The sequence below is a fragment of the Heterodontus francisci genome, chromosome 8 (genome assembly GCF_036365525.1).
Source record: "Heterodontus francisci isolate sHetFra1 chromosome 8, sHetFra1.hap1, whole genome shotgun sequence".
NCBI classification, from domain to species: domain Eukaryota; kingdom Metazoa; phylum Chordata; class Chondrichthyes; order Heterodontiformes; family Heterodontidae; genus Heterodontus; species Heterodontus francisci.
In genome coordinates this window covers 99,821,770-99,841,484 of record NC_090378.1, presented here as the reverse complement: position 1 = coordinate 99,841,484, position 19,715 = coordinate 99,821,770, and the positions used below count along the sequence as shown (strand labels likewise).

The following is a 19,715-nucleotide window of genomic DNA, read 5'->3' as shown; positions in this document are numbered from 1 at the left end:
GACCTCTGCTCTTTGTGATTTTTATAAATGACTTGGATGAGGAAGTGGAAGGCTGGGTTAGCAAGTTTGCCGATGACACGAAGGTTGCTGGAGTTGTGGATAGTGTGGAAGGCTGTTGTAGGCTGCAACGGGACATTGACAGGATGCAGAGCTGGGCTGAGAAGTGGCAGATGGAGTTCAACCTGGAAAAGTGTGAAGTGATTCATTTTGGAAGGTCGAATTTGAATGCAGAATACAGGCTTAAAGACAGGATTCTTGGCAGTGTGGAGGAACAGAGGGATCTTGGGGTCCATGTCCATAGATCGCTCAAAGTTGCCACCCAAGTTGATAGGGTTGTTAAGAAGGCGTATGGTGTGTTGGCTTTCATTAACAGGGGGATTGAGTTTAAGAGCCGCGAGGTTATGCTGCAGCTCTATAAGGCCCTGGTTCGACCACACTTGGAATATTGTGTTCAGTTCTGGTCGCCTCATTATAGGAAGGATGTGGAAGCTTTAGAGAGGGTGCAGAGGAGATTTACCAGGATGCTGCCTGGACTGGAGGGCATGTCTTACGAAGGAAGATTGAGGGAGCTTGGGCTTTTCTCATTGGAGCGAAGAAGGATGAGAGGTGACTTGATAGAGGGGTACAAGATGATGAGAGGCATAGATAGAGTGGATAGCCAGAGACTTTTTCCAAGGGTGGAAAGGGCTATCACCAAGGGGCATAATTTTAAGGTGATTGGAGGAAGGTTTCGGGGAGATGTCAGAGGTAGGTTCTTTCCACAGAGAGTGGTGGGTGCGTGGAATGCGCTGCCAGCGGTGGTAGTAGAAGCAGATACATTAGGGACATTTAAGCGACTCTTGGATAGGTCCATGGAAGATAGTAGAATGAAGGGTAGGTAGTTAGTTTGATCTTAGAGCAGGTTAATGGTTCGGCACAACATTGTGGGCCGAAGGGCCTGTACTGTTCTCTGTTCTATGAGTACATATTCTAGGCCTACAGTCCAGTGCAGTGCTGAGGGAGTGTTACACAGTCAGAGGTACTGTCTTTCAGATTAGATGATAAACTGCGGCCCTGTCTGCCATTTTGGATAGATGTAAAAGATCCCACGGCACTATTTTGAAGAGCAAGGAGTACTCCCTGGTGTTTTGGCCAATAATTATCCCACAATCAGCATCACTAAAAATAGATTATCTGGTCATACTGTTTGCAAGACCTTGCTGTGTGCAAATTGGCTGCCATGTTTTCTGCATTACAACAGCGACTACACTTCAAAACTATTTCATTGGCTGTAAGGTACTTTGGGACATCCTGAGGTGTTGAAAGGCACTATATTAATGCAAGCCCTTCTGTAGCCCTATGGAGACTCTCTGCATTGCTCCTTCGCCTTCCTCGCTTCCCTCATCTGCTTCCCGAATGCAATTGAAGGGTCTCGAGCTGCCTATGCATGATAAAGAAATACAGAAATTGTATTTTTATCAGGCTTTTCAGCTCAGGATATCCCATAGCAGTTTACAGCCAATGAAGTTCTTTTTGCAATATAGTCACTGTTGTAATGTAAAAAATGCAGCAGCAAATTTGAACACATCAATGTCCCACAAAAAGAATGTGCAATCAGATAATCTGTTTTTAGCTGCTGGATTTGCCATAAATATTGGCAAGGACACTGGGGAGAACTTCCCTAATCATCTTCAAAATAGTGCCATGGAATCTTTTACATCCACCTAAATGGGCAGAGATGGGGCCTTGGTTTAATGTCTCATCTGAAATACGAGTGCCACAGGAAATGGACCCATATATCAAGCAATTAAACATACTGTATCAAACTGCATATAGGCACCTCACACCATAAATTTTGCACCTCCAACCTTAAACTTTTTTTTTTTGCCTATATGCCAGTTAGTACAGTAAAAGACACTGCATAGATGCTAAAATGTGCAACCAAAATCTTTTACTTCAACTTAAAGTAAAATTGATCCTTGAAAACCTAAAGAAGTGATATGATAAATATGATCAATGTTGCACAGGGTAAATGGCAAAACAAGTCTGAACTATAGCAATGCATGATGGATTGATCAATATTGTAACTCTTGTGTGACATCAAATCCTGAAGTGTTAGATGGCTGATCTTATCCTTAGCATTTTACTTAAACCAGAAACCTTCTTGCTGAAAACTGTCAAGTTAGTCTTTCATTACCTGGTTAGCATTAACTAAACTATACTCGAGATTCCTTACCAGATATTGGATATTCAAGTTCCAACTAAATGGTAAAAGCTTTAAATATACAATGCTTTTTAAATGGGTCATAACTGGTTGCAACACTGTGCACTCTTGTATTTTTCCTGCATCGATTAATTTCTTTCTTTTTGCATTTTTCTACTGACTAGATTTTAGGGTTTCATAATAGGACACTGCACCTGCTCTTTTCTTTAAAAGATCGCCATGTTTACCCACATCACCAAGGTTTTCTGAAGCTTCAATTAACCTTGGCTCCAAAGGTTAATCTTTGTGATTCAGTTATCATAGGGCCCAGTATGATCAGTGATAAATAATCAAAAATAGGAAAACCAATACATAATCCAACTTCTGCTTTCAAATTCATGAGCTGAAAAAGCACTAGCAAACCACAGAAAGAAACTACAATATTTTTATTAATAGAAAAAAAAAATCAAAATGTCGCTGGGAACACCATTATCTGCTAAAAGCAACCAAATTATCCGGCACCGAGACAAAAAGCTTTTTATATATATTTTTTGGATAGGACAGGTGCTTATCAGTTCTAACAGAGAGAATAAAAGTATTATATCCAACGCTGTGTATCCAATTGTTGGGTTTCTTAAACAGTGTCCTCGTAGAAAGTAACAGGGCCTTTGCTGCTTGTTGCACGCTTCAACCATTCACTGCTTGTAGACATGATTAAAGGAATCAAGAACAGGAAGAGATTTATCCACGGTTGTATCACTCAAAATTCACAAGATTTGACAGATGCCTTTCACAGATTTTGAAAGTTCATCAGAAAAAGCTTGTGTTTCCAGATATGACTATAACATCAAGCCAACCATGCAGAGTTTTCAAGCAGACTTCCTGTTACTTATGTCACCAGTTGCCTTCCTTGGAGTTTGAAGCGATGTTCAAAGTTGCAAACTTGCGGGCATGAAAAGTAAGAATGCAGAAAGGAAATCTTTAGCAGCAAAGAGCATTGATAGTCCTCAGCGATGCTTGCATTTCCATTCGCAAGGAAACATTAGTCCCATAATGTAGCACACAATGCCAAAAAGGCTTCCACTTCCAATGTAGTCTTATTCGCAGTGGTAACTTGTACATACTGGTCTGGCTTTAGTCTATATACACAGTGGTAGTCATACATTGTGTGAAAGGATTGGCACTATGTAACGTCCTCTTCTTCTGAACAATAGTCACGCCCCTAAAAAATAAACACTTTTGTTTAAATTCAATAAAGAACACTTCTTCCCTAACCAAGTTAACTTTAAGGCAAAAGTATTCAATGCAGATGACAGCTGTCCTTTAGAAATTAACTGCAGTCATCATCTAGGATCCAATGTAACACTGCTTTGTTAGCATTCAGACATCATTTTATTTTTACTCAAAATGCACATCTTAGGATGCAAGCACATTTTATAACATACAAGAAACCAATCTGATTATAAATTACACTGCTAGTTTGATAAAAGCATATTGCTTCTTTGATGAAGTATACTGTATTTTTCAAATTCTACTGCAACATTTTCTGTTTAACGTAAAGTGATGCAAAAGACACAATAAGCTTAAGCAAAGACTGTAAAGTATTACATATGATGAAAAGGTATGGTGTTAGGAAATATAGGCATGTCCCACAACAGTACAATACTTACCAATACAAAGGTGGCAATGAAATACTCTATGCTACCCAAATGATGATGGATTGAGTTATCGACAACAAGGGGATTGAAAAAAAATTCATTCCATCTCTTAAATTACCGACACCAAAGGATAAGGTTGGTAGCAAAAAAGTTTCAAATACTCCAGGATCAGCAATAGCATGAATCAGATAAAGACCAAAGATCCTTTATACTGCCAAGAACCCGACTGAACAACTTTGGAGTAGCACCCCTGAAACCACTGGCTAAATTTCTCCTGACACTGCCAATCTAATGCCAACTATTTTGTGCAGTTGACCCACATCCACTTTGAATAAGGATGGCAAAGACACTTGGAACCCTCATGGAAAAAGTTCTGAATAGCTTGGCCTGAATTTGAACCATGGAAATCTTCACCTGCAGACTCAACTTCTCCAGTCACTGACCTCCATAAACTCCAAATCAGCTAAGACTATGCGGCTCGCATCCTATCATGTGAAAATCTCATTCTCCGCCACCCTGATCCTTGCTGATATACATTAACCTGCAATTCCCAATCTAATTTTAAAAAAATCTGTCCACAGCATGTCACTGGTAGGGCCAGCATTTATTACGTATCCCTTGTTGCCTTTTAAAATCCTAATTTTTGTCTGTAAATTGCCTCACTCTACTGCTGCAACATCCCTTCTTGCATTCTTGGCTTTGGTTTCCTCTGTATCCTCCCCTGCCCTCTGCTCCAACTTTAATGGGAGGGCCTTCAGTTGCTTCTCAAACTCCCATCCCCCAAACATTTCCCCTTAAAAACCTTCCCAAAAGGTATCTCTTCCACCCAATTTTCAACCACTTCTCCTCACTCTCTTGCAAGGGTTCTCAGTGCCCACTCCTTTTTGCCTTTGTGAAGTGCCTTGGGATGTTTCTCGTTGTTTAAGATGCTAGATAAAAGCAAGTTGTTATTGTTCCAGAGGTAAAAGATCAGTGCATTATTCCACTGCAGCAACCAGACTCCTCCTTTCTCCTCTCCCACCTACCTCATATATAGTAAAGGAGAAAATTTCCACTTATTGAGATTGTTGAAAAAAAGTATTAATCCTTTCAATCATATGACATTTAATTAGTTTCATCACAAGTGCATTTTAAGCATGGCAAAACTACCATATTTGAACTTGCAACTATTTCAAAACAATTTCCTCATCAGAATTAAAGACAGTTAAGAGATCTAGAAAACGTCAGCACCAGGAATAGGAGGGAAAACTCCCACAGCCTTAGTCAAAGGAGGCAGGAAAACCCAACCTAATATTTTCAAATTTTATGTGTGTGCATTTCACTGGGTGATTGGCCACACTATTTTGCACTCTGCAGTGTAACTGTAATGATCAAACCAACCAACTTACAGGGTTGACAGACAAATTAACTGTGCGTGAATTAAACTAATAAGTGTCAAAGAGGAAGCAGAAGGTTGCATTTCAAAGTTTGTGACAACTGATGTCAAACATCAGACCCCTGGAAAAGTTATAACCTTACAACTCTCCCTATAGTTGTGCTCTCTTTGTCTAATTGCATATCTACTAAATAATAGACAAATACTTAAAACATACCAGGTTAGCTTTTACAGATGACTCCCCGTATTCCACCTGTCCAATTATGGTAATTGATACTTTAAGAAAACCATTAACTCTGCAGCACATGCAGATGAATGTAATCACCCTGCAGACATAATCAAACACAACACGTCCCGAATCTCCTGGGTTGCATTTACACAGAAATTATGCTAATTTCTGTGAAAATTTCCCTGACAGGATCTTACACTGAAATTTCCTGTGAAGCTCATTTGCCTATACATGACCAAAAGCAACAGACAAACAGGGTATTGTAACCCACATCGCTGGCTGATTAAAGATTCTGTTAATCCCTACCCTCAAAGGGCACTAAGGAATTGTCAATTTCTGAATCTATGCCACTTTTATAGTGAACAGGTTTGCGCAGCACCTTCACAGTTCAATGGGGACACATTTTTTTGTTAGCTCACCCTCAGTCAATAATGGAGAAATGAGTTGGATCCTACAGAATGAGACAAGTGCATTACAAAAATCAAAATATGTGGAAACGGATCATTTTCTCATTTAAGCCACTCCTTAATTTTCCATCACTGAAAATCATTAGCACCAAAGCATGTGTTGCCTTGATCAACATTACAAAGATGCTGTAAAATATTGAGCCCAAATTGGTGCATCACAGAAGATGTCATTGATCTACAATAATCCTGTTGCAGATATCACCACCACCAGACTTCATCTCAGCTTCAGTACAGTTTATGTATAATAGTCAAATGCCTGAATCCACAACAAGAAGCTTTTGTGATCATCAGATCTTGGCTGATGCACCTCAAAGACCTGGCTACAAGTATCTGCTTCAGTTTGGTGGGACAAAATGCATCGGTTCGTTGAGTGAAACAGAGAACTCTACTGGAGATGCCTATTGCACTAGAGGGACCAACTGGCCTGTGAGAGATCTCACATATGAAATTCTTTTTCTGGACATTTCTAGTGTGCTTACCAGAGGATACTGCTCAAGCAATTATTTTGGTCACTTTACAAGACTCAATGCTCTATCTTTTCGAATGGCGTTCTCCTTCCGGACTGTGAGATGTAACCCAAGGCTCTGGTTGAAGGAATATAAGTTGTCTGACCTCTACTTCCTGCATGTTAGAACTTGGACAAATCTTTTATCAGCTCTTGTAAACACAGCAGCTACTGGTTCCTTCATCTCCCCTTGAAATGTAAACATGGATCATGGTTCATCAGCAGACACCAGTTGTAATGGTCTGTGATAAGGAAAGCCTCATCAAAGCACTCAACACAGATTCTAAAACTAAAAGAAGCATACCAACAAAGCATTTCAGGCCAAGGTAGTATGTGCAGTGACCAGACCATGAATGGTAATGTTTTCACCTAAAGAGAAACAACACAAAGCAACTGATACCTACAGTTGGAAAGGAAGAGCCAGAGACAACAGCACTATTATTAACCCTGCAGCTTTTTGAAAGCTACCAAAAGCCAACAGTCTATTTTTTTTCTCTCAAGTAAGTTGGTGGGATCAGTGCTTTCCTATTTCCATAAACTGCTCCCACATTCAGCAAGAAACATGTACTCATATTGCTGCCTACATATGTGACACGATGGAACATAGGGACATGGGAAATAGGGGCAGGAGTAGGCCATTCGGCCCGTCGAGGCTGCTCCGCCATTCAAACAGATCATGGTTGATCATCTACCTCTACGCCATTTTCCCCCACTTCCTCATATCCTTTGATGTCATTGGCATCCAGAAATCTATCAACTTCTGTCTTGAGCTGAATGATTGAGCTTCCACAGCCCTCTGGGGTAGGGAATTCCAAAGATTCACCACGCTCTGAGTAAAGAAATTCCTCCTCATCTCAGTCTTAAATGGCCTGCCCCACATTGTGAGACAGTGGCCCCTGGTCTAGACTGATCAGACAGAGGAAACAACCTATCCACATCTACTCTGTCACACCCTGTAAGAATTTTGTAAGCTTCAATGAGATCACCTCTCATTCTTCGAAGCTCTAGAGAATACAGGCCTAGTTTCTGCAATCTCTCTCTTTAAAACAATCCCGGTATCCCAGGGATTAGTCTGGTGAATCTCCGTTGTACTCCCTCTATGGCAAGTATACCCTTCCTTAGATAAGGAGACCAAAACTGTACAGAATACTCCAGGTGCAGTCTCACCACGTCTCCATACAATTGCAGCAATACATTTTTACTCCTGTACTCAAATCCCCTTGCAATGAAGGCCAACATACCATTTGCTTTCCTAATTGCTTGCTGCATCTGCATACTAGCTTTTAGTGACTCATGAACAAGGACACCCAGGTCCCTTTGGACATCAACAATTCCCAACCTCTCACCATTTAAGAAATATTTGCCTTTGTTTTTTTCCACTAAAGTGAATCACTACACACAATCACATTATATTCTATCTGCCATGTTCTTGCCCAATCACACAGCCTGTCCAAATCCCCTTGACGCCTCCCACAACTTACTTTCCCACCTAGTTTTGTGAGATCAGCAAACTTGTAAATATTTACATTTGGTCCCCACATCCAAGTCATTGATATTGTTACAACCAGTCGAGGAAGGGCTCTCAGGCTCCCCTCTTGCCCTTTTCCTGGCTGGCCAGAACAGGCTTTATCTTCTAAAACACAGTTATTTTAGCTTACTCCCTCAGTGAGTCCTTAGCTCACTGCATTCTAATTGTAATTGCAAATGAATCAACCAGACAGGTTTTCTTAGGTATAAACAAGAATGATGTAAGTTTATTAGCCTTACCACTCTAACCTGGTTAAAATTACTAAAATATGCGACGCAACCATGCTAGCATGTATACAAGAGAAACACACACACAGATACAGAGAGGAAGAATGAATGTGGGGGGGAGGGGTTGAAGTAGAGTTTGTAATAAATGGAATACAGATGCTGTCTTTTGTATTTGATGTAAAGTCCTTGATTAAAGTTGAGCTCTCGGAGTTCTCGCTGGGGCCTGGTGCACAATTTCAGACTTGCTTCTCTGGTACCAGGAAGCCAAAGATATGCTTTGTCTGTAGTCTTGACGCGTAGAACCTGCCACAGTGGTTTTCCTGGGATTTTGCTGGAGAGAGAGAGAGAGATCTTCCTTCTCTTTGGTCTTTAAATTGCAGTCTGTCCTTTGTTTGTGGCACAATTCAAAAAGACCCCAATCTGGCCAGCAGGTAGGTCATGTGACCCCATGTGAAACAGCAGCTTCTGGGAGGATTATTGATTTCAAAGCTTTTCAGACACACTTGGTGGGGGGTGGAGTTTTGCCTCTCACACAAAGAATGCTGATTATCACCATTGCCCAGACCAATCTTGTGAATTGAATCAGTGAGAACTCCCATTGTCTCTCGATTCAACTGTCTCTCAGAATGCAAATGTACAGCCATGTTTTCAGCCGCTCAGTTCTGTTTTTTTAAAAAACAAGTTATGTGCAATGTCCAGTAAAAGATGTTCGAGTAGTGTCCCATATGACAAAATTAATATGTTTCCATTTCGGCAGGGGTGATTTCCGTCACACCTCCGTCCCTTGCTGAATGAAATGCGACATTAGGGGGGCATTTCATTATAAGTTAGAAGGAAGAAAAAATACAGGAAAGCACACATGCATTTCTCTCATTCATTCACAGATCTTAGAAATTGTTTCAGCCCGTCTTTTCCTTGTAGCAGTGCGGCTTTAAACTGCCCCTTTGCCTTGAGTTGGGTCTGAGATAGTTGTGTGTTGCCCAAGGGGTTTAAAGTTTCTTCACCATCAGCCTGCAATTACGTTGGGAATGGGCATCCCAATAAACATGTGATTTTTGGGGAAGTTTGGGGTTTGCACATTTCCATGATTGTCTGGAGTGCCTTTGTTCCTGTTTGGGTCTGCAGGATGATGGTTAGATTTAATCAACTCTGGGTTGGAGCTCTGCTCATGAGAGTCAGCAGTGGGTGGATCCACTCTGACCTCACTTTCAGTGCTCTGGTGAGTCATGCAAGTGCTGTTCACTTCAGGGTATTGTTGGTTCCCTTTTCTCCTGATTGTGGGGGTGTATTCTTTGCTAATCTTCCCTTTGTCCTCTGGAACATTCCTGCTTACAGGTATTTGTCCAAATTCCACTACACTTCCCTGCGACACTTCGACTAGATACGGCATCACCCTCACTTTCTCTGCCCGCGTGAGGACTTTCTTTGTGCCTGCAGGTTTCTGCAAATGCTGGTAGGGTGCGTCGGTTGTCTGCATTTACATAGGAGGCTGTGGGGTCTAATTTTTCCAACATTTCAGCGTTGGCTAATCCGACAGTAGGGGTTTTCATTTGGGAATCCTGCCGGACCTCCATTAACCTGTCCTCTTTGTTCCCTTCCTCTCTAACTCTCTGCTAGACCTGTGCCTGTCTGTCTCCTTTTGTTCTCGGCAGGGGTCCCTTACAGTTCACCAGCCGTCTGCTGGAGAGTCCTCCAAACGCCGGTACAGGAATTCGGGGTGCAGAGTTCACTGTAGGTTGGGGTTTCCCCTCAACCTGGCAACGTGGCAAGCTCTACAGTACTTCACCACGTATTTGAGGAGTTTTGGCCAGTCCAACCACCGTCTTATGTGGGCTTTGGTTTGGTTTGTCATATATCGACATGTACAGCCATTGCAATCTCATGGGCCATTCTTAATATTTCTCTCCGGTACCTCTGCAGCACCACTATCTGGTGAACCACTCTTTGGCCTTAGGTCTGTGAGGACAACTCCACTTCATCAGTACCTCATTCTTTAAATAGTAGTAATCAGGGACTCCCTCTGCTTCAATTTGGGCAGCCTGTGCTACTCTTCTCAATACTGGGTCAGCTCGCTGAGCCTCAGCTAGGGAAGATCCATTTAGCCCATTCCCTGGGTCCTCTAACTTTCCAAAGAAAGTCTCAGATAGATCGATCTCATGGTCATCTGTCTGCAGTGCCAATTCAGTCTCCTCTGGGGGAGCTGGTTTGGTCATGGCCCGAGTCACTACACAATCAGGGGAAATGCAGGGGACCGTCTCCTGCCACTGCGCTGTCTCTCTGACCTCCATCAGTCTTTCTGTCACAATTGGGGAAGCTACCACCTTCGCCGCAGCCAGATCATTACCTAGGTGCAGGTCAACCCTGTCCACAGGCAAACTAGGGACAATCCCTATGGCCACCGGTTTCGAAACTAGGTCGCACTCCAAGTGCACCCGGTGTAAAGGTATGGGCGTCCACTGCCCTCTAATACCATTCACCATCATTCTGGTATTTACTGTTCACTCTGGGGGAAAGGTCATGCCTTTTCCCAGCAAAAGGGATCTGGTGGCCCCTGAATCCCTGGTTGATACTATGGGCTTGCTTGCCCCACTCGAGGGTTATGGGGCTACTCTCCCTTCAGATACAAAATCCTGATAACCTTCAAGAATCCTATTAAATTTTCCTGCACACGCAGGAGTTTGTTTTCTGGGTCTTGCTGCTGCTGCAGTTAAAGCCACAGCTCTTAGCCGGCCATTATAACTGCCTTGCAAGTTTCTCAAAAGATACAAAAAATGCTTCCATGTCTCCCTCATTGAATTTTGTAATCAACTGGGAAAATTTTAAAATCTCAGCACACAGCCTTGAATTTCTTGTATTCTCCATATTGGCCATGCTTTCACTGGGGTTACTCTATCACCCCCTACTTAATTCAAGCCACCTCAACTCCCTTTCCTTCTGGAAATTTCTTTCTCTCTCTCTCTATCTTTCCTTTTCTCTCTCTTCGAATTCAAGTTTCCTTTGTTCCAATTGTATCTTTGCTACCATTACCCTGTCTGGCTCTAATTCTAACCCTGTCTCTGATTCTTCGGGTTCGAGGGAAAAATGGTTAGCCACTCGTCTTTGGAGTTCCGATTTCCGAGCTTTGGCATGGAAAGTGATACCACACTGCTCAGCCATATTTCTCATCTCCTCCATAGGTACATAGGTAACTTATCCAAGTTACTTCCCCCTGGCTTGGGGAGGTACTGGCTTCGGTTGCGAACATGTTAGTATTCTAGCACACCAACTACAAGAAAACCTGTATTGAAGTCTTTTCTCTTTTTGATTGGGATCAATTTGATTTCCCACTTCCAATTTCTCATTTGTCTGTGGGTCCAATCCGGATGCTAGCCCCCAAATTTCTGTTACAACCAGGTGAGGAAGGGGTCTCAGGCTCCCCTCTTGCCCTTTTCCTGGTTTGGCCCTAACAGGGTTTATCTTTTAAAACACAGTGATTTCAGCTTACCCCCTCAGTGAGTCCTTTGCTCACTGCATTCTAATTGTACTTGCAAATGAACCAGACAGGTTTTCTTAGGTTTAAACAAGAAAGATGTAAGTTTATTAACCTTACCGCTCTAACCTGGTTAAAATAACTAAAATACGTGACACAACCACGCTAGCATGCATACAAGAGAAACACACACACACAAATAGATACAGAGGGGAAAAATGAATTGGGGGGGGGGGGGGCGGTGAGTGTGGGTGAAGTAGAGTTTGTAATAAATGGAATACAGATGCTATCTTTTGTCTTTGATGTAATGTCCTTGATTGAAGTTGAGGTCTTGGAGTTCTCACTGGGGCCGGGTGCACAATTTCACACTTGCTTTTCTGGTACCAGAAGGCCAAAGATACGCTTTGTTTGTAGTCTTGAAGCATAGAAACTGCCACTGTGGTTTTCCTGGGACTTTGCTGGAGAGAGACACAGAGAAAGAGAGAGACCTTCCTTCTTTTTGGTCGTCCAATTGCAGTCTGTCCTTTGTGTGTGGCACAATTCAAAAAGACCCCAGTCTGGCCGGCAGGTAGGTCATGTGACCCCCTCTGTGTGAAACAGCAACTTCTGGGAGGGTTGTTGATTTTAAAGATTTCCAGATACACTCAGTGGCGGGTGGAGTTCTGGTTCTTACACAAAGAATGTTGATTATCACTATTGCCCAAACCAATCTTGTTAATTGAATCAGTGAGCACTCCCATTGTCTCCCTATTCAACTGTCTCACAGAATGCAAACGTGCAATCATGTTTTCAGCTGTTCAGATCTGTTTTTTTTAAAAAAACAAGTTATGTGCAATGTCCAGTAAAAAAGGTTCGAGTACTGTCCCATATGACAAAATTAATATGTTTCCATTTGGGCAGGTGTGATGTCCGTCACAATATAGATTGTGAACAGTTGTGGCCCAAGCACTGATCCTTGCAGTACCCCACTGGTAACAACCTGCCATCCCGAGAATGACCCGTTTATTCCTACTCTCTGCTTTCTGTTAACCAATTCTCAATCCTTACCAGTATATTACCTCCAATCCCATGTGCTCTAATTATGTTTATTAACCTCCTGTGTGGGACCTTATCAAAAGCCTTCTGAAAATTCAAATACACCACATCCACTGGTTCTCCTTTATCTATGCTACAAGTAACCTCCTCAAAAAATGCCAACAGGTTTGTCAAATATGAATTCCCCTTCTAAAATCAATGTTATCATTGTTTTCCAAGTGTCCAGTTATCACATCCTTTATAATAGATTCTAACATTTTCCCGACTACTGACGTCAAACTAACAGGTCTGTGTTCTCCATTTTCTCTCTCGCTCCCTTCTTAAATAGTGGGATTACATTTGCTACTCTCCAGTCTTCAGGAACCCTTCCAGAATCTACAGAACTTTGAAAGACAATCACTAATGCATCCACTATTTCTATATCCACCTCCTTCAATACTCTGGAATGTAGCCCATCTGGTCCAGGGGATTTACCAACTTCCAATCCAATTAATTTTCTGAATACTATTTCTTTATTAATACTAATTTCTTTCAGTTCCTAATTTTTTTTTTTTTACAAGTCCCTTGTTTCCCTGGTATTGCTGGGAGATTTTCTGTATTTTCCTCTGTGAAGACAGACACAAAGCAATTGTTTAGTCTCTCTGCCGTTTCCCCATTCTTCACCACAAATTCTCCTGGTCACCCTGTAATCACTTCTCCGTAGTGGCAATTAAATCATAGCCATTGACCTCTATTTGTGCTTTCAAATCATCTACCTTCTGTGCCGTAATGACTCTCTGACTGTGACAATATTAAATAGAGCTTAGCAAACCTGGCTGTATATGCTAGATCTAACATGACAAATGTTCCTTCACTTAATTGAACGACCTTTAATCAACAAACAGGATCTTGATTAAGTTGATGTGAAAAAACCATGAAGGTTTTTATCTTAATAAAAAAATAGTGGAGGAGTGAGAGAGAAAGGGACTCAATGGCCAGAATTTTACACCCCCCGCAGGAGCGGGCTGGTGGTGGTGGGGGGGGGGGGAGGGGGGGTGGTTGGGGGCTGTAAAATTGAGTGGGAGGTGGGGGATGCCTTCCCGACCCCGCTGCAATTTTACAAGGGGTGGCGGCAGAAAAAAAAGGCCCACCCACCACAGGCCAATTAACTGCCACTTAAGGGCCTCCTCTCCTGCCACCACTGGTATTTTACCAGCGGCAGGCAGGTGGCTGAGGACCCCAGGAGGCTGCCAAGTAAAACCTGGCGGCCTCCTTACGGCCTGGGGCGGGACCTCCTGATCGGGCACCCACCCCCTCACCCCCCACCACGGCCCAACTGCCCCCACTACACAACACTCCCCACCACCAACTGACTGTCCCTGGCGAGGTCCCACAAACCTACCTTGTTTCCGGGCCGGCATGCCTCTTGCTGCTGAAGCTGGGTGCAGTCCCAGCAGTGGCCATCATTCCTGGTGGCGCTGCTGGGACTCAGTGCTGCCAGCCCGCTGATTGGCCAGCAGCTCTTGGAGGCTGGACGTCCTGCCTCAGAGGGCGCAAGTCCCGGCCAAGGCCAATTAAGGATCTGGGACGCATAAAATGCTGGCGTGACTCCCCAGGTCCGCCAGAGGCAGGCTTGCCCCTGACTTTTTGGCCGGTCCCACCCAACATAAAATTCCAGCCAATGCATAAAGAAAGATGGACAGACACCTTTTGTTAGCTGATTTCCAAGAATTTTCATTCACATACGTTTTTACAAACAGGGAAAGGGTTTTTGGTCTAATTAGTCCGTAGTCATCAAATTCCAAGGATGGAAGTACCTTGACCTCTTAACTGAGAATAGAATGATATGATGACAGCAACTGGTCAGAACAGTATAACTTAATAGTTGGAGAGAGAGGGAAGAGTGGGGAGGAGTTATTTTCCTAATTAATAGCTGCTTGGAAACCTATATAAAACCAGCCTATTCCCATCAACAGTTAATAAAAAATCTTATGACATGAGCTATCCACTGCAAAACAAAATAGCTGAAAAGTCTTCTTGTGGATACTTGGTACTGTTTGCTTATTGTTTGCAATGTAACACATTTACTGCAAACACACCTTGATAACCAGAAAAATGTTGATTTTGCTCATTTTGTTTTTCCTTTCACTTTTTTTGGCTTCATTCACTTTGGGTAGAATGATCAAGGTCAGGGATTTAATCCATTGCTCCATCCAATTCCACTCAAGTCACAGTCATTCAAGTCACTTTCACAAACCAAGCAGTTACAAATGGCATAATGGAGACTTGGGAGAGTACAGAACCAAGCATGAATGGATCTCAATTCATAGTATTATGGAAATGTGAAATAAAGAGGGAAAATGACCTCAACTAGGTCCTGCCGGGAAAAAGGAGATTCACTGGGACAAAGATGAGAAAATACAGAAGCATTTTGAAGATGATTGGAGAGAAAAATGCACAGCAGAAGCAGCTAAACACAGCAGTATAAAATTATTTCAGAGCTACAATACTAAGAGGGCAATCAGAGAAAAGGTGAACCAAGAATGAACACAAGAAAGTAAATGTTCTGAATGATTACTTCCTCCATGTATTCACAAGGGAAAACATGAGCAACAGTCCTCAAAAAGAGATAACCCTGGTGAAATCAATGACTGTGACACCAATGAGATGGAAATTTTAGATGAGTGAAAAGGGCTTAAAACAAATAATAACCAGATGACCATTCCCAAGTGCTGAACGAAACTAGGAGATTTACGGGGCACTGATTATTAGAGGGAGTCAGTGGAGACGAGCAAGCTACTTATAAAATGGAACCAGGCTAACGTGGTGCCGACATTCAAAAAGGGGAACAAGACAGACACCAGCAACCCATGAATCTCACTGTTATTCTGTGTAAACATCATTATCTGTACAATAATAGTAGCAGTAAATAGCTGTCAACATGGATTTAGAAGGGGAAGATTGTACCTAACCAACCTCCTTGACTTTTTCCCAAGTGGATTGTGGAAATCCACATGACATTGTGCATCTAGACGTCCAAAAGGTAACTGACAAATTTTACATAAAACTATTAGTTTAGCTCAAAGATACGAGAATTTGGAATAAATCCTGAGAATGGATTAAAAATGGCTGATTGGTAGAAGATAAGGGTTGGTTAGAGAAGTAATGCTGGGCTGGAGGGTGGGGGAGGAAGTATTGAGTGGGTGTCACTTGATGATGGGATCACTACCCTTTATAAATTACTTAAAAACCTTGTATTCAGAGGTTCAATGAGGTGAACTTTGCAGGTGATACCCAACTAGGAGGAGCAGTAGAATCAAAAGAAGTAGATCATAAATTACAAAATGAGTTGCTGAAATATGTAAGTGGGCAGACAATTCCAGATAGAGCAATGGAGCCTAAGATACTTTAGGATCTTACTGGATGGACACACTAGGATGGGCCAAATGGCCTTCCTCATCAGTAACTATCTTGTGAACAAACAAAATAAATTGAAATCCTAAGCTGACTTGGCTTTTTGTGCAGAAATACTCATACAGTTCTCAAATATTTCCATACAACGGCCAGGATAATAGCATGGGAGCACTGGCATTTAGAAATCCCGGACTAACTGTGGACCAGTTTTCTTTTAAGGCCTCACAGCTGTTAGTCAACATAATGAAACTTTGAATAGTACATTTCTCCGTTTAGCAACCTTTCAGTGCTTTTTGTGACATACTCTTGACAAAAGATCACAAATATAGCATGTCAAGTAGCAGAGATTTCATTGTTACATGATACTTCTACAAATAGGCAGAAAAACCCAGAGAAAATCCATCAACTGGAACGTATGCTAATCTTAAACTACATCAAAAATGGCAATAACTTCAGGCTACCTGAGAAGGTTAGCTTTCTTCGGTCAAATGGAATAAGCCTTTCCCTTCCACCAAAAGAAAATCCTGAAATATATATGGAATATCTACGATTTAATACAGGAAGTGTGTAGTATTATGAATCGTAAACAGAAGTGATAAAACTGCTGACACTGACTGCATTCCGGGTCTAAATAACTCATGTGTTAAGTAAACACAGGATGTAGCAATCAAAAATAGTTGTATGACTATGTAAATTTGCTCAAAATCTGTCTGATTGTATTTATTCATATTAGGCAGAAAAAGTGCAGCAGAGGTTCGAAAGCAACTTAACATTTGAAGGAACTTTGGATGCTGAGGTTATTCAAAATATGAACTAAAAACAAAATTTTACAGATACCGGAAATCGGGAACAAAATCTTGGAAAAGCTCAGCAGGTGAGGCAGCATCTGTGACGAGAACAGACAAACTGACACATTGGTTGTGGGCCCTTGTCAAAATCGCAAAGATATTACCAATGAACAGCATTTAAAAAGGAACAGAACAGAGGGGAAGTAGAGGGAATGAGGTGTAAAATGCTGAAGGGGAAAAAGAGCATGAGGTTAAATGGCAGAAGTAATCTCGTCTCATAGCAGCATTACTTTTGTCATCTCCTGTTTTCCTCTTTACAGATCATTCCATTTGTGGGGTATGAGTGATGAACAGAGAGTTTGTGTTTTCCCTCCCCATTCTCTTCATTCTGTTCTTTTTAAATGCTATCCTTCGGTGCTATCTTTCTGTTTTGACTAATGGCCCCCACCCAAAACATCAACTTGTTTGTTCAATCTGTAGATGCTGCCTGGCCTGCTCAGTGTACCCAACATTTTCTGTTCTTATGCCATTCAGAATACTGCAGCTTCCCCTTCTTGCCAACTTAAGCCATGTATTTTAACATCAAAGTGGATGGCAGAAGAATGCACTCGCTACTGACTCGATCAAAATGAGGCATTTGGCTGTCTGAGGATACTTTTACTTTGCCTGGGTTGATGCTGTCTTTTATATGCCTAGTGATCTAAACTCACCATCTGTACACTGGGAGTGCTCAACAGAACATACACCATCAAATTTATAGGCCAGCAATCTGCTGAGCAGTCTTAAAACTATAACTGAGTTTATTTAGCTAACGTTTTATTCTTGTTGATTCTTCACTACGCTATATTTAAAAAGCACAATGGAGCTAAAGAGCAATTTTGCCTCAGATTCTCTTAGTGAGCTGGTATGCTTTATGAATTATCATTTGAATCTTGTTTTTAGGTGATGTTTTGATATTGCATTTATTAACTGACCAAATGAAGTTGAGACTTTTTGGTAGGCAAAGAAAAATGAACTCATCATATTGCTGTATTTTGTTTAGCTAACCGTAGACCACAGGTATATTCATGAAGATAATGCCTGAATAGCCTCTGGCCATTCAAGCCTGCATACCATGTTAGGAAACTGCTAATAAGTGCACGAAAACTAACCATGTCAACATTTTAATTGCACATTTTACTCTTTTAGAAGACAAGTTTGACTGTAGAGTTCATATAATCTTGCAGACTGCCACATTTTAGAAGGAAACTAAATTCAGACAGATCGTGCAGGAACAACGACAGTAGAGGGGAGAAGGAAAGGAATTTTAAACTCGAGAAAAGAATATTATGCGTTGGAATTGGTTAGTCAAGAAATGCACCACACACGGAACTTCAATTCAAATCTTACCCTTTCAATTTTTTCATCCAGCATCTTGAAGAACTCTTGCTGACTGTCTGAGGTGTGAATGCTAAAAAACATTTAAAGACAAGCATTACATTTAAACAAATATTCATATTCTGCACTGTAAAAGGAAGCACAAAATGATAATTATTGGTATTTAACATGTGCTTGTTGTTTTGTTGAGGCAATAACTATTTGCATACTCCACTGTGTACAGTAAGCATTTGGACTTGAAGGGTTAACCAGATTACAGGGCGATGTTATTATACTAGTTTAATGAACAGATAAAAGGCAGTGTGAATGAGACAGACATAAAGGTACATAGGAAGTTTGATGTTCTGTTTTGGATTATTAAATCTCACTTGTTCATTAATTCAAGTGTCTGTGCCCAGTTAAAAGAATCCAAATACCACTGTACAAATACACTTAAAAAAAATTCACACTTAAACCAATATGCTTCTTGTGCGATACACTTAACTCATAACCAGAAATTATTCTCATCTCAAACATCAGAATCCTACAGGTAGCAGTATTTCATGCTGGTACTAAGCAGTTAAAAATGGCCACTCCAGACACAACCCAAGTGTGCAAAGACTGCTGGATTTTTAAAAAATGCAATCGAATAGACACAGTAAGAAAATATCACATGCCGATCACTGCAATGTGAATGGCAACACTTCTTTTGATACTAGTTTTCCAATGAGGGGAATTAAATAATAATCACTAATATAATCAGAATGCGTGATTGATCTAAAGTGGACACTAGTCTGAGAAAGCCTGGGACTTACTTCTGTGTATATGTCACATAGGTGGGAGGCAGATAAATAGCAAGAATGACATTTGTTTGAGAAAATATTTTATTTTGTATACAAAGGACCGCTGGAACAAATTGTATGACTTGTACAGCACTGAAAACCACGCTCCACAATAAATTTACAAGTCAAGAGGCAGAGCACTAATGTTCAAACCCTCTGCTAACAGAACTATTGCATTTTACTCAATACCTCAGGCTAGGGGTAGGTGGGGGAGCCTAACTAGAAAAATAAAACAGCATTTACATAGTCTCTGACCACAGCTTTCTTACTTCGATTCTAATCTTCTTCAGTGAAATCAACCATATCAACGAGTCATGTATAAAATGTTCACAGCAATAATTTAAAAAGAAATTAGACTTTGTACCATAATATGACTAGATCAAGTGACTATTGCATGGAGTCGAGACTAGATATATTGCTGCACATCAGTTCATTTTGTCTGATCCTTAATGCATATTGTTATACATATTCTATCCAAGCTTGAAAAAAAATGTTTGATCAAATGCACACCAGCACAAGAGCTCAAATGGATACAACACAGATCAAACATGGTATAATCCTTTCATTATTTACATTTTTTTAGTTCAATACCAGTATCATTTTTACTACACTGACTCACTTGAAATTCATGAGATAGGCAGCCGACTGGACATTGACAAAT

The 19,715-nt window shown here is 41.3% G+C and overlaps 1 protein-coding gene across 2 annotated transcripts in view; it reads right to left on the bottom strand.

Moving 5' to 3' along the window:
• Window positions 1–2,613: 2,613 nt before the first annotated feature.
• The window catches only part of LOC137372580 (uncharacterized protein C1orf21-like), a 279,366-nt gene continuing 262,264 nt past the window's right edge, over window positions 2,614–19,715 (bottom strand). For both annotated transcript variants that reach the window (XM_068036519.1, XM_068036518.1), the window contains 2 exons: window positions 18,246–18,306; window positions 2,614–3,404 (listed from right to left, as the gene is read on the bottom strand). In XM_068036519.1, coding sequence (XP_067892620.1) covers window positions 3,366–3,404; window positions 18,246–18,306 — 100 coding nt within the window. In that variant the 3' untranslated portion in view covers window positions 2,614–3,365. The remainder of the gene's footprint in view (window positions 3,405–18,245; window positions 18,307–19,715) is intronic.